The 14,271-nt window shown below is 51.2% G+C and overlaps 7 protein-coding genes across 7 annotated transcripts; 5 read left to right on the forward strand and 2 right to left on the reverse strand.

The window, feature by feature from the left end:
* Nucleotides 1-522: 522 nt before the first annotated feature.
* Nucleotides 523-2,371, forward strand: CKM354_001064600 (uncharacterized protein; the record flags this gene model as incomplete). The annotated part of the gene is made up of 2 exons (XM_044806110.1): nucleotides 523-939; nucleotides 1,010-2,371. The coding sequence occupies 2 exons, from the start codon at nucleotides 523-525 to the stop codon at nucleotides 2,369-2,371; spliced, it is 1,779 nt and encodes a 592-aa protein (XP_044662045.1).
* A 324-nt stretch (nucleotides 2,372-2,695) lies between these two features.
* On the forward strand, nucleotides 2,696-2,995 carry CKM354_001064700 (uncharacterized protein; the record flags this gene model as incomplete). The annotated part of the gene is made up of 2 exons (XM_044806111.1): nucleotides 2,696-2,757; nucleotides 2,848-2,995. 2 exons carry the CDS (start codon nucleotides 2,696-2,698, stop codon nucleotides 2,993-2,995), a joined length of 210 nt encoding a protein of 69 aa, XP_044662046.1.
* A 439-nt stretch (nucleotides 2,996-3,434) lies between these two features.
* CKM354_001064800 (uncharacterized protein) lies at nucleotides 3,435-4,671 on the reverse strand (the record flags this gene model as incomplete). Its single annotated transcript, XM_044806112.1, has 3 exons — nucleotides 3,435-3,738; nucleotides 3,797-3,997; nucleotides 4,052-4,671. The coding sequence occupies 3 exons, from the start codon at nucleotides 4,669-4,671 to the stop codon at nucleotides 3,435-3,437; spliced, it is 1,125 nt and encodes a 374-aa protein (XP_044662047.1).
* Nucleotides 4,672-5,300: 629 nt separating this feature from the next.
* Nucleotides 5,301-6,371, forward strand: CKM354_001064900 (uncharacterized protein; the record flags this gene model as incomplete). The annotated part of the gene is made up of 3 exons (XM_044806113.1): nucleotides 5,301-5,542; nucleotides 5,602-5,628; nucleotides 5,684-6,371. 3 exons carry the CDS (start codon nucleotides 5,301-5,303, stop codon nucleotides 6,369-6,371), a joined length of 957 nt encoding a protein of 318 aa, XP_044662048.1.
* A 211-nt stretch (nucleotides 6,372-6,582) lies between these two features.
* On the reverse strand, nucleotides 6,583-7,444 carry CKM354_001065000 (uncharacterized protein; the record flags this gene model as incomplete). Its single annotated transcript, XM_044806114.1, has 2 exons — nucleotides 6,583-7,064; nucleotides 7,132-7,444. The coding sequence occupies 2 exons, from the start codon at nucleotides 7,442-7,444 to the stop codon at nucleotides 6,583-6,585; spliced, it is 795 nt and encodes a 264-aa protein (XP_044662049.1).
* Nucleotides 7,445-8,357: 913 nt separating this feature from the next.
* Nucleotides 8,358-9,539, forward strand: CKM354_001065100 (uncharacterized protein; the record flags this gene model as incomplete). Its single annotated transcript, XM_044806115.1, has 1 exon — nucleotides 8,358-9,539. One exon carries the CDS (start codon nucleotides 8,358-8,360, stop codon nucleotides 9,537-9,539), a length of 1,182 nt encoding a protein of 393 aa, XP_044662050.1.
* A 1,108-nt stretch (nucleotides 9,540-10,647) lies between these two features.
* On the forward strand, nucleotides 10,648-11,160 carry CKM354_001065200 (uncharacterized protein; the record flags this gene model as incomplete). Its single annotated transcript, XM_044806116.1, has 2 exons — nucleotides 10,648-11,003; nucleotides 11,070-11,160. The coding sequence occupies 2 exons, from the start codon at nucleotides 10,648-10,650 to the stop codon at nucleotides 11,158-11,160; spliced, it is 447 nt and encodes a 148-aa protein (XP_044662051.1).
* Between the last annotated feature and the right edge of the window lie 3,111 nt (nucleotides 11,161-14,271).

Here is a 14,271-nt window from a genome sequence, read left to right on the forward strand (position 1 = left end):
GCCATTATGCAACACTTATCACCTTGAGCGATTTCTCTTCGCCTCAAATATCCTGATTCAAACGGCCATGTGGATGATCACGGCGCTAAACCAACATTGAAGTTATAGATGCAATCATCCGGCGCTGTGTCACGACCGCGCGTATCACATCTAGGCCTCGTGGCATTCCTTGCAGAATCGAGAACAAATTGCCTCTGCACTGCAAGCTTTCATCCAAGCGGCCACTCTTTAAAAATTCGAGGAGGCCATACAGGAGCTTGATGCTACATGTTGAACGCGACCAGCTCCTCGCAATCATGCCCTTCCTACACCTTCCACGTTCCATATCCACTTTCAAAGCTTGTTTGACCTCCACGGACCGATGGGTCAGATGTGAGGCCCAGGCGGCTGGCATGGAATGTGAACGCGGAAACATTCAACGCCACAAGCTATGTTCCACGCGCCTGCTGAGCAGCAGTTATGAGTATGGGGGACGCGCCTGAAGCATCGCGACTGTTCAAGTGGTAGACAGCGTGTGCAAAGATGCTTCTCAAGGGCCTGCTCGTCATTTCACTTTCGGCACTTCATTTTACAACAGCGGCACGGCAGGACACTGGCCGGAATGAACTCGAATCAGCCGCGCACCAACAGATTAGCTCGCCAAGCACCCTGGATGGCGCTTTTGAACCTCAACTGAGTGGGAGCCATCTCAATGAGCCTATGCCGGATGTTTCGACATCCACAACAGGCTTGCCAAAGAGCGAACGAGACATCGCAGATCATGGCATTGATTCGACTGGAGATGCGCATACGTCTTCTCAGGCACGCAATCAGAATACTGGGCTATCGCGCGACTCATTGATCTGGGCTCAGCGATCCAAGCAAGAGCTTTTAGATACCGACGAGGCATATCGGATGAGTGTACAAACAGGAGGCGCAAGGAAACGCCAAACGAATGCGGTATGTCTCGGAACTCTTGGCTGCCATGAGTGTTCTCCAGCGTTCTGACATGCAACCTTGACCACGACAGGCATACAGCGATGGCAACGGCACAGTCACAAATGACTGTCGGACCGCACCTGTCTACCAGATCCGCAATGGCACTCTATCCGTCTTTCTGGGTGACACGCAGTACTTTTACACTACCAACTCAAGTGTGGATGCGCAACCATTCATCCCAACACTGAATCCAGGGAGCATCGCGCGGACCTTCAGGCTTGGAGCTGCCGGAGAAGTCATCTGGAGAAATGCTGCGTTCGATTCAGGACAAGCCCAATTCTGCTCAATGGACGATGGCACCATCTATGCAGTCTTTCGCGCAGCTGCGAGGCCAATAGGATGCCTCAACACGAGGCTCATGCTTTTCGTTGCATCGTCTTGTGCCAGATTGCCTGAGTATGTGGTTACCACAACTGTCGCGAACATAGTCCAACAACCAAGAGCGACGAGCACTTCTACAACCACGGTCGGGGTAACGACAATCACAGTGACATATCAAGTGACTGCTCCGGCCCCGACCACGACTGTGACAACGTACGTGGCTGCGAGAACAACGGTCGTCACTACACAGCCTCCCAGTACCTATGTCACAACAACCAGTTCTCAATCAGCCAGCCCGGCCGCTGCAAATCCAGGAACGGTCACTGTGGTACAGACCGTCACAGTTCCCACAATCACCACCACGCTCACCCAGACAACGACACCTCCGCCTGTCACCCAAACGACGACAGTAGCAACCGGCGTGGTGACAGTATCCCAGCTCCCCGCCCCAACCACATGCAACAACCAAGGCGTCGAATACGCGGCCTTCCGCAACAACCCAGGCTACCAAAACAACGGCAACTTCCAACCCGAATTCATGAAATCCAGAGTCGCAGGCGGCACTTGGGAAGTCATCTACACATCCGGCATAACGGACGGCATTGGCGGTTTCCCTCAACTCTGCGGCCCCAACCCGAGCGACAACGTAACAATCTACGGAAATCCGCAATCCTTTTCCTGCGTGGAATTCTCCATCATGCATCGATTCTATCTCTTTCCTTACATGACCGGCACCTACACATTCTACTGGGAAGCCAACGACGATCGAGCATGGTTATGGATCGGAAACACAGCTCGAACCGGCTGGATTGGGAATAATGCTGACCGCCAGACCGCTTATCTCGCCTCGGCTCAGCCGTTTTCATTGGACTTCGTAGCGGGAGACTACTATGCTATGAGGCTCGCATTCTCGCAAGGCGGAGGTGGTGCGAATTGGGGTTTCAATGTTACGGATCCGACTGGGAAGGTTGCGTGGGATAGGAATACGGTTGCCTCGCCGTACATCGTTCGGAGGTCGTGTGATAATACTACGGCCCCGGCTTTTACAGTTCCTTTTGGGCAGGAGACATAATGGGGTTGATGAGAACAGGTGGAAGGGCGGAAGTGGCATGTACACGAGTAGTTCTGCATTTTGGTTTTGGGTAGCAATATTGACGTACTTCTTTGATCTTTCGACTCGATAATGTGCACCGTAGCCTTTCTTGTACTATCGAGCGCAGTACATTGATCATGAACCATGTCAAAGCATCACGTTTCTGCCAAGATGAAACCTGACTTTGGAAGTCCAGGTCTCCATCTCATCACCTTGATGGGCCACCAACATCGCAAATTTGACCCCAGCAAAATCCCACCTCTGCACCTCATCACATCGACCCAAGTCATCAAGATCATCATCATGTCTCACGACACCGTCTTCTACTCGCGTCCACGCACTTACGGCAAAGGCTCTCGTGGCTGGTAAGTCACCCCTTCCCTCACTTCGACAGGAATGCCAAGACTTTCTCTCTATCGGTGAACAATGTGCTGACGAGAGTACGATTGCGATAGTCGCGTCACTGGCGACAAGAAGAAATCCGGTGTCATTCGCAAATATGGCTTGAATATGTCTCGTCAGGCTTTCCGTGAAAAGGCGGCGGATATTGGGTTTCATAAGGTGAGTGAGCAATTGTGTGATTTCGCGCAGAGCATTGGGTGAGAAGCTGACTTTTTTCGGTGAAGTACCGCTAGAGATGCTTGAGGCTTTGATCGGGCGGGCGTGGAGGATCAGATTGGGACGACTGCGGTTTCGATGGGGTCGTCCGAGACCCAGTACATCCTCTAGCATGCATAACCGTTGTTTGCGCCAGCCTTCCGGTACTTCTGTTTTGCCAATTCAAAGCATTTTATTCCTCTCATGATGTGAGAAAGTGCTGAGGATGAATTCGATGCGATTATCGAAAGGTCTATCAGCCCTCTCCTAGCATGCCGAGAATCGCGTCTCAGGTTCGCTCGAGTGTATGAGCTTGAAGAGGCGCAGCTATGGTTTTCCGGCATAGATGGGCTTCGGGCCGTGTGCGGCGGAAGTCATTCACAAGCTCTATACGCGCCGATACATCCCTCAGATTTCTATGCTTCTCGATCCTCATCACAAAGCTTCAATCATGCTCCTGAGGTGGTGGCGAATGGCGCTGCAGTCGCTCACCAATTTTCGCTCCCTCATCGTTCTCATCCGGGACGCCATAGCCAGGATGATTGGAACGGGCCGGTGAGCTTGTATTCGTGACATTTATAGCCTCGGCGTCGCTATATGAGTGGACCTGTTTCATCAAAGCAGGCAAATATTCGAAATATGCTGCGTTACCCGCCTCTGCCGCCATGAGTTTATCATACCAGATCATGACTTGTAAGGTGAAGTAGGGCAGCTTGCACTCCAAAATACCGCCGCGCAGCTGGATCATTCTGCAGGAGCTGGTGTTAGTGCTTTCCACGGAGTAAGCATAGGTAGGTCGTAACGTACTTTTGCTGGGCTAGCCGATGGCCTCTGTGTGCCAACGCTCTATCGCCGTAGATGTGCTCGTGCAAGGCCAATTGACCCATCGCGACTATTAGTGCATTGCTCGTGGCTCGTTGAGGGTCGTTCAATGCATCATTGATAGCTTGGATCGTCTTGCCGCGAAGCCATAAAGCCTTTACCAATGGAAAGCTTCCATTCGCAACACTGTTCACGCTGTCAGCTCAACTTGCAAAGATGATGGCAAAGCACATCACTTACGGAATACCCGTTGCCAGCAGTAGAGACATATAGTACAAGGCGGGCTCCGAAAATTCCATCCTTCTAGACCAGGTGGTGTAGAGCTGGATCTGCTGCATATTGGTCTTGAGTAGACTGGTGCTTCTCGGCATGGTTCGTTCATACCAATAGCTAGTCAACCAATCGAACCACGGCTCAAAGGGCACTGGATGCGCGGCGGCATTGGCCTGGCTGGTCAGGTCTGACTGCCTGATCAGGAACATGGTATGATCCTTGCTGCTGGCATTCTTCGCCCGCTCGCGACCCGGCGAGCTGAGCCCGCGTGAGCCTCTCCTGGGCGTGGAAGATGAAAGATTTCTCTTATGTTGCTGGCGTCTCTGCGTGGCTTTGATTTGCGGTAATTGCACCTTGCGATCATTCTTGGGTGCAGTTGCGCGTTTTGAGCGCGCAGGAGCGCTCTGTTGAAAATCGGAGATGCTCAAGTTCGCCCTAAATTTTGCCTGTTTCGGACCTTCTGCTGCTAGACGATTATTGCGATGCTGCGTGGAGGCGATATGGCTCCGAATCTTTCGTCTTGTGCCTCGCGACTTGAACTTTGCGGCATCTTCTTGGCCGATGAAGGAAAAGACTTGTGGTGCCATCCTCGTCCCTTCTGCCTCGCAACTCGAGCTGCAGCTTAGCACTATATGTCGACTCCTGTTGACAAGTAGCACGCTGATGTCTTGCGGAGTCCCTGGTTATGTCCTATCTGAAGAAGAGAGAGTTTGTCTACGAAAGTGGCGTACCGTAGGCGCGCTGCCGAGATTGAAAGACGCACAAGTTGACATGTTCAGCGACAGCGGACTTACCGGAGCCCAAGTATATGTCGTCTTCTATGCAACGGCACAGCCATGATGGCAGGAGTTGCGAACGCACGACGAAGACGAATGAGGCTTCCAGAATGGCCGTTGTATACCGCCTCCCCTTTAGCGGCGCGGAGTTAGCTGCGTGGCGAGAAGCCAATGAGCGATAAGCATCGCGCAGCCCGTTTCAGCCTTTTGCTCCGGCAGCTTGTCTTCCTTCAGCAACTCCACCGTCATCATCCTACCGAAAATCCACCTATCGCTGCAGGAACATGCACCACGCGCTCGGCACTATAACCATCTTGCAGGCCATCTGCACCACGCAGTTCGCCGATACTGCAGATCTATCCATCTCTTGAACATATAAGTGGTAGGCGGCGACCCCGACTTTTCTTTCCTCTCTCGTAGCCATTGGGAGATCATTCAAAATGCGTTCAACATCACTGGTGGCCATCGCGGCTGCCTTTACCACTGCCAGTGCTTCCACATTGTACGATATCTCAAACGAGAATCACACCTGCGTCCTCGACCCCGCATACCTCTCGTGCTCTGCATCGGCGAACCCGAAGAATGTCGATACCTGCTGTGTTGAGACATTCGGCGGACTGGTCTTGCTAACTCAATTCTGGAACGTCTACGCCGATAAGCCAATTCCTCAGAACACATGGACGTAAGGACTATGCTGCTCCAGATGATGCATCGGACATGTCACTGACATTACTCGTACAGTCTGCACGGCTTGTGGCCTGATTTCTGGTAGGTCAACGACACCTGGAGCCTTCCAGATTTCAACAACTGACTGCTGCGATAGTAACGGATCCTACACACAATATTGTGATCTTGATCGCCAGTACGACCCCGTCCCATCGCCGAACACCACCAACGGCCTCCCCAATGGCACTGTCGTCCCACCTTACACAGGTCCTAACATCGGTACCTTCCTTGAGCCATTCGGCAAATACGATCTCTTAGCCTGGATGGAAAAGTACTGGATCTCGAACTACGGTCCCAACGCTGATTTCTGGGCTCACGAGTTCTCCAAGCACGCGACATGCTACTCGACTTTCGACATTCCTTGCTACGGACCTCAATACGTTCAGCATCAAGAGGTCGTTGACTTCTTCGAGACAACGATTTGGTACTACAAGCAGTATCCCACGTGGGAGTGGCTTTCGAAGCACAGCATTCTGCCGAGTAATAGCACGGGATACAGCAAGGTGGATCTTGAGAATGCACTTGCTGCGGAACATGGTGCGGTACCGTATGTTGGGTGCTCAGGTCCGAGGTACAATGAGACGGAAGCTGGTAGGAGGGAGAACTCGACAGACTCGGGCAGGACTGTATTGAGTGAGGTGTGGTACTATATGCACACTTATGGTAGGCCTCAGGATCGCAGATACGTGCCTGTTGATCAGACGAGCAGGAGTGGTTGCACCAATGCTACAGGCGGAGTGTGGTATTACGAGCCAACCAAAACGGATGGACACTACGAGTTGTAGGTCGTACAGCGGAAATAATTGGAAAATGTACATACGAAGACGAAATTTGTATGCCAGAAATATGAACGCCGACAGTAATCGCTACCAGAAAATCCTTCCAACCTTTCACCAGACACCAGCCCAATTCCCTGCCTCCCAGATAGGCTTACGTACGAAATCCACCACGCCCGTCTCATGCCCACGCCCGTAGAAATACGTCCTCCTGCTGCACCTAATCCTCATACTCCGGCGGCTCCAGCGGGAAGAAAGAATCATACTCCTCCTTCCTATCCTCCGCAATACAATTATAACTCACCCACGCATCCAACGCCATCCAAGCATAACTATCAGCATTGATCTCCGCAAACCCCGAATTATCATCCTGATCCTCATCCACCAATCCAAAGCACCGTTCAGGATCATAAGCGGAAACCCCATCAGCATTATTGACATCCACAATTTGTGCACCAACACCAGAATCCACGCCCATGGTTTTATAATGCATCATCTCATGCAGAGCGATACGGGAGAAAGTGTCCATCTTCGTGCTGGCGTATTTGTCGAGTTTGGAGCAGGAGACGTCCACGACGGTCGTACCGCGGTTGAAGGCGATGGGACAGAAGTGGATTTTTTCGCGGTTGTCAGAGGGATCGACATCCGTATAAGCTAGGGTTCCTTTTGTTTCGCAGGTTTTGCCTGTGTCGGCGCCGAAATCTGGAGGAAGGAAGTTGGTCAACCAAATCATTCGTGGAAACGTTGGAGAGAAATAATGACGCCTTACCTTTATTGTCCACGACAAAACTTCCCACGATCTTACCGACCATGCCTTCTGTGCTACTTTGTCCTGAAATCTTCCTCAATACCTCTTCGACATTGGCTTGCGTATCGTCTTCGTCGTCGCTCAGAGGGAAGAATGTTTTGTAGACTTCGTTGCCTTTGCCTAGAGCCTTGTCAGTCCTCTGTGATCTCAAGCATTGCTGTTCCATGGAGTTACAAACCAGCAGCATTAGCGCCCCAAGCTGACAAGGCTCGCATTTCGCCAACACAAATGATATCGTGAAGCTTTTGCAGACGAGATTTGTCTGTTGCGTCATCTTTGTTGAAGTTGAGATATTTCCACTCATTGCCACAGGCGTCTCCGAGAGGATAAGATGATGGTTCAGCGCTTGTCTGCCGGGCAACTTTGGTCGGTGCATTGGGCACTGGTTTTGCGTTGGCAAGTGCGAGGATCGCAGAGAGGATTAATGGGTATGAAGAGACCATCTTCGGTGACAGAGATAAGATTGTAGCTGATGCGATATGCTTCAGGAACTGCTTGATACTGTGTCCTCATCTTCAGCGATGCTTTCCTGTCTTATAATATTCGAGTTGCTCTCTTTTGCATGGCGTTCTTGCCGACCCATCGCGAATTCGCACTGCCATAGTGATTGATTAATCCAACAACGGGGCCAGTATAGGATTCGAGGCTATATCGAGTAGCTGAGCGAACTGCTAGGACGATGGCAAGCGTTCCCAGAGACGACAGGTCTTGCAATGCGTGGAACCATAACAGTGGTGCCTCTTGGACGACGATATATCTCGTCTCGAAGCGTGTTGGGGCTGTGAAGCCAAGAGAGGATCAATAGTTGACCATTATAGAACACACTGGTGGATAAATTCTCTCGTTAGAATGTTGCTGAAAGAACTGCTACATGGAGTTGTGTTGGTATGGAGTCCAAATCCTTCTCATACGCAGGCATGACGTTCGGCTTGGCATATATGGGCTGTGCAAGCCAGAGAAAGCAGGTCGAACAACGTTGTGCAACGACTGAAGTAACAAGCATGCCCATCCGTCTCGTGGATACCAACAGTTCCGGTGTATGAACACGCCACGCGGTTTGATCCTCTGTGTCCGAACGAATTTGGCCATGAGATGACTCATCACAAGTGAAGCAGGTGCCTTGTAAGCGAGTCTTAGAGTACCTACTTACTCGCCGTCAAGAGCAATACTCCTGCGCCATCGACAAAATGACTGAGTTGAAGATACACACAGCGATCCACAGTCGATATCAAGTCTTCGACCTCTCCGGAACTCTGCTTTCCAGCATCGTCTTCGGCCTGTGTCGCCGTTCGACAGCCGACACGGATCCTCGATCTTTGATCATAGACATCGCCGAATCAGCTCTGGACGTTCCATATGCACTCGCCAACGGGCTGCTCACCCTCCACGAGACTGGAGGAGATGGAGCTTCTGATGGCGTGGTCGACAAAAGTCGGTTGGCTCATTTGAGAAGCGAAGGGGACAGCCAAATCGCGTTGAGCTCTCCAGTGGGCCGGACTCAACACTGGAGAGATGCCTTCACAGTTTTTCAATATCTTGTCGATCCTGCAAGCGACCTCGGTGCTCTTTTCAAAGCTGGGCGTAAGTATACGATTCAGCTAGCCGGTCCAGATCTCGGAGTCAAAAGATATCAGTACGATGAACAGCAGTCAACTGATCTCGGAGCGACTGTATCCTCTAACAAGACGAAGCTGATCAACAGCAAAAGCTCTGTCGGCAAAGCAAGTTTTACTGTTGTTCCAACACTGCCAACCCCGCCACGGCTTCGAACAAGCATGAATATCTGCGAGGAGCAGAAGACAAGCGCAGATGACGAGAAAACTCAGCAGCTTTTTGTGAGCATCTCGGTGTTGAACACGGGCTCTCATGCAATTACTGTCCAGACGCGAGGTCAGCAACGCTTTCTAGTCCCATGGGGTCCATTTCAGCCTGAAGAAGATTCAACAGCAGACTCGAGACCACGAGCAATCGACTCAGAGACCCAAGCGCCCGCCTCAAGCTTTGAGGTTGTCGACACAACATCGGGACAGATCGTGCGCGCGGCAGCTCAACCCGGTGTTTGCAGCCTCACCGAGAAGCATGATCCACGGCCAGAGTTGGCGAAGCTAGTAACTCTTGAGCCGAGCAAGCCACTGCAGAGGCGTATCGACCTTTCAGCACGTATTTCAGGACTACCGGACGGGCATTACGGGGTTCGTCTCGAGCCTCGAGGCATGTGGTGGTGTCTTGGTTCTTGCGAAGACTTTGAGCGGCCTGGGGAAGATCGTGTGCCGCGAGAGCTATTCAACACCACGATACCACCTCTGATGTTGGCAAGTGAAGACATGGTCACGCTCAGCATACAAAACGGCCGTGTCAAGGCAGACTAGCTGGCGCCATCCGTGTTAAATTCCGGAGGACTTGTACCAAAAGTCGATTCGCCCAATTGGACTTGGTGTGCTACACGGAGGGCACAACTCAATGTTTGCTGGCAGCGCATCGTATACGGCGCATGCGTGACTGCTGAAGACATTCGCTTCATCGTCGTCGGGGCGTCCGTGCCTCTAGTCTCCCTCGGCGGACTCCAGATGCTGCTGTTGGCTTGATGGCATTGTCTCTAGCATCGTGGCGCTCTATTCCAGGTCGTCTCGTGTGTGCACAGAGACAAATGACCCTTCTGGACTGCGGAGATGCTCAAAATACTCAATGGGCGTTGTTAGGTTGAAGTAGCGGCCAGGCGAGTCTGCGCCTACAGTATGCAGTTGTGGTGGAAGGTGGTATCGGAGCAACGGCATCTGGCCCCTGCTTTTCCATATGTGTTGCTATTTTCGGCACTCCAGCGCCAAGCCTACCCTCTTTTCACGCTAGGTCTTTCTTTCCGCCCACCGTCTCGACTTCACATGTTTGACTTGCCACTCGTATTTGCGTATGGCATGCAACCACACTGAACTTTGCAAATGGCCAGTGTACACCTTTTGCAGTATGGTCGAGACTGAAAATCGGTGCAGTACTGCTGGCCGCAATAGTTACCAGGAGCTATAGGTCAGCTGCACTCACATCCAGCATGGTTTGTCAAGAGAATACGAGGAATGATGTATTGGGTGCTGATGATCTTGGCCGTATTTGAAAAACATCTCCAGACAATATGCTCGAAGAGGTGTTCGGAATCGTACTACGCTCCACTTTGGGACGCAGTAGCTTTCCACTGACGCTCAAAATGGACATCTAGATTGGAGCCTATGCAAGTCTGACTTCACGAAGCACTCTCGGTGTGGAGAGATGGTGACGGTGACCTCGTGTTTGCTCTGCTGTCTAGACACCGCCATCAAGCCAGACTGAGGGAATTAACAACAGACCAGCATACAAAAAGACCGCTCAATGCCTCCATCTTCTCGACATCATCCAGCAACACAATCACACAGCTACAACAACATCCACACACTTCAACCCAACACATCAACATCAACACCAACCTCTAAACCCCAACCAACCTTCAAAATGCAGTTCACCACCACCGTCCTTGCCCTGCTCGCCGCAGCCAGCGCCTCTGTCGCAAACCCAGTCCCAGCTGAGGCATCAAAGAACATGATGGCCGCTGCCACTCCCCAATGGACCATCGAGAACTTCACCCGCACTTGCAACGGCAACGACAGCACCTGCAAGTACAGCTTCGGCATCAACACCAACAACGGCCAAAAGGTCACCGGCTGCAACTACTCCGTCAACGGCAAGCCAGCATCCCGTGCCACCTACCAGAATATCCAGTGCGGTGATTTCCGCATCGGAAGCACTTGGTCCGGACAGTTTGGTGCTGGTCAAGGGTTCCAGACTTTGAGTGTTGTGAAGGGTCGACAGTGAGTTCATTTCACAGCAGAATAAACAGACAAGAATATTTTCGCTAACCACTTTGTCTCTTCTAGGATCGTCTACCCAGGTTACACCGACAAGCAGTTGGTGAACGGAAAGGCTGTCAAGCCAAACCAGAGCTACGCTCCACAGAACTTGCCATAGATTTTTCTCGATCTGAGACAGAACAATTGCATTGAATGGAGCACGGGACGCATTGCATTGCATGAAATGACAGCATTTGAACGATCGCATGAGAGCATGAAGGTAGCATTGTAGAAAGTTTGCATAGTCTAATCAATTGTTTTGGCCTGCGAACGAGTTCCAGTATATTCTTCCTTGCGCTCATACAATATCAATCACTAATTGGGGCTGCGGAATTGGAATGCAAGTATTCAACATGGCAGCTGTGCATCGCCACATGGCATTGGCTTCACGGAAGATCATAAAGTGTCCGAGATCACTCTGCAGACTATGAGGATTTGTAAATTCTGACGATATTGGATGTTCAGACAGTGACAGTGGCGTCTGATTGTTCGCCTCGCGTCTGCTGATGGCCAAGAAAATTTGAAGCCTGTAAATTACCCGATTAGGCAGTCGAGTAAAAAAAGTCCATGGAAGAATTGCATTGACAACGAGCATTGATGCATACGGGCTGTCAGTAACAGTCGTACGCTTGTAGACAGACTCAGAGCCGGTATCCTGAGTTCAGTAATGGTTAATGGGAGACATGGAAGACAGAAGCCTCTCGATGAGTGCCTCCTCCACCGCCGAATTCGCCGACCATCCATCATCAATCACACGACATCCAACTCTAACCGAATGACCTCTCGCCAAGGCACGACACGGCACAACACGAAATGGATTCATCATTGCATATTGTACGCACTGACATTATTGTCCCGCAGCCAAGTGCATTCCTACTTTCTCGTTGTTTCGAATATATTCGACCATTAATCAAAATAGCCGAATGGCGAACCACATCTCTTTGATCGAAAGAATTCGCAGCCAAGAGCGTTATAGTAGAAGACAAAGACTTTCATGATCTTCTCATCTCGTATACAATAGTAGCAGTCGTGGTTGATCGAAGAACGGCTCGGAGGTCAATATACTTGTACGTAAGCTCGTTCGGAATCGACGCCGATGATGGACGTTCGGTACGTAGACGAAATTGCCGAAAGGGCGGAAGACGGCAGTCGTACTGCATTGGATTGTCAGTGATGTAGCGCGATGCCAGAGATGCTGTACGAAACTGTCAAGTCGTCGCTGTCGTCGACGGCCAGTCAGGTAGGAAATCCTACAGTGCTCGAATCAGTCCAACACGAACGTTTTCTCATCAATCAACCCCAGACCAACGAGCAGTTCGTCTCCATCCCCCTCCCTCTGATGCTTACCCACAGCTGCTCTCCGCCTCAGCACGCCATCGCTCGGATAATGGATCCTTCCTCTCCGCTCCGCTCGTTCAACACACAGACCAAGTCACCAAGCAGGCATTCACTCCTAAACCAGCCCAACGTTTCACCAATCCACTCCACAACCGAAAATATAACCACCATCTCCATCGCCAAAGCTACGCTTCAAAGTGACACTAGATTGCAACAAGTGAATGAGACACAAAGTAAGATCCAAGAATATGGATTGTCAACCCATGTCAAGTCAGATCTCACTCCCAGTCTCCCAGATCGCAGATGTGAGACTAGCGTGGCGGAAGTCAAGTCCGATGAGTAGACAGACTGGTCTGTAGATAGAAGCCAAGTCTAGACATTCTCGTGCGTAAAAATTGTGTGACGTGGTATGAAAACGCCGAAGATGCGTGTGAGAGAGGAAAGCAGAGCGTGTAGCAGTCGCATTGAGACAAAGATGACGCAAACAAGGATGAGAAAAAAGGACTGCGAAGGGGGGATGATGTAGAGAAAATGCAGAAGTTTTTCGATCAGAATTGCAAGCAGTGTGTCTGTTCGATCAATATGATATGACATGGACCGAGTCTTGAGCGAGCGGAGGGTACAATATCATTTTGAGAAATGTGTAATTGCTGAGAAGAAGGAAGCCTGCCGTGTAGAATTGCAGAGGAGAGTGAGTGATTGATCCCGACCCGTGATTGAGAATCATGATCGAACGCGGCAGAGCTGAAAGAGAGCCTCGCCCATTTCCATGTGCACAACGATAGGGAAGCAATGAGAGCGTGACGCACTTACTGTAGCTCGCAGACTCCTCAGGCAGGCTTCTTTGATCGAGGGTTGTCCTCTGCTCGATCAGAGGCAAATGTCATCGTGGATGCAGCATACTTCCCTTCCATACCTTGTATAGAATTTGCCGCACTTCGTCATCATCATGCGCAGCTCTGTCTCAATATCATGAGCTGTGATATTCTGTTTGCTGATCGCGAGGGCTGAGAGATAGGTGGCTTTGAAGAAGATGGTTCGTCATTCGACATCCCTCAGTCCAGTAGAATCTGTTCGTGCCCATCAGGAGGTTGTTTGTGCTCACAGCCGCCTGAGACGCCTTGGAACAAAGGGGTCCTGTTTCAAGAGTACCAGGTCCTGTCCTCTCCCATGACGACAGTATCGGTGCACTATCCAGACTTGTAACCTGGCAGGCATTCCTCGTGGTCGATACTATTTGGGGAATTCGATTGGACTTGAACGCGTCGTTGACGCCGGGGAATTCATGCACAGTGCTGAACCAAGTGCCGTTCTTGGAATGATCCAGACCTGTTCTTCGCAAGGCACCGGATCTAGGTGAACAGGCTCGTCAGCCATGCGGTGCACTGCGAAATGGTAAGCATGAAACCGTACCAAACAGCGAGGCAAACGGTCAACAACAGCACGATTGACGGCGTGGTGTCTCACCCACTCCCGACATGCAAGCCTCTTCCTCTCCTGCAGGACGGCGCCGAATGCCCCGAGGGGATGCAGAAGCGAGAACTCTACTCACGCTCGAACTTTGCATGGAGCTTGTGGAGGAGCTCGCAGCCAAACGCGAAGCGCAGGAAGCGTCTGCATGATGCAGCCAACTCGTCAGCCAATCCTCAGTTCTTCCGGTAGTGGCTCTGCTCACAGTCGCACAGAAGTCACGAAAATCTTTCTTGTTTTCGTAGGACATAAGGGCATTAGCATACTACGTTGGCCGAACTGCTTGACCTTATTCCACCAGTCGTGAGCGAGATAGGCTGGCTGTGTGAGCTGAGCTCACAAGCAGCTGCCTATCGCAGACATGCGAAGCTTGGGTGTTCTTGGGTCGCTGCTGTTGCTGGAAGGTCACGGCAGGAAGCAG

Source organism: Cercospora kikuchii (assembly GCF_019650295.1).
Source record: "Cercospora kikuchii DNA, contig_00007, whole genome shotgun sequence".
Lineage (NCBI taxonomy): Eukaryota > Fungi > Ascomycota > Dothideomycetes > Mycosphaerellales > Mycosphaerellaceae > Cercospora > Cercospora kikuchii.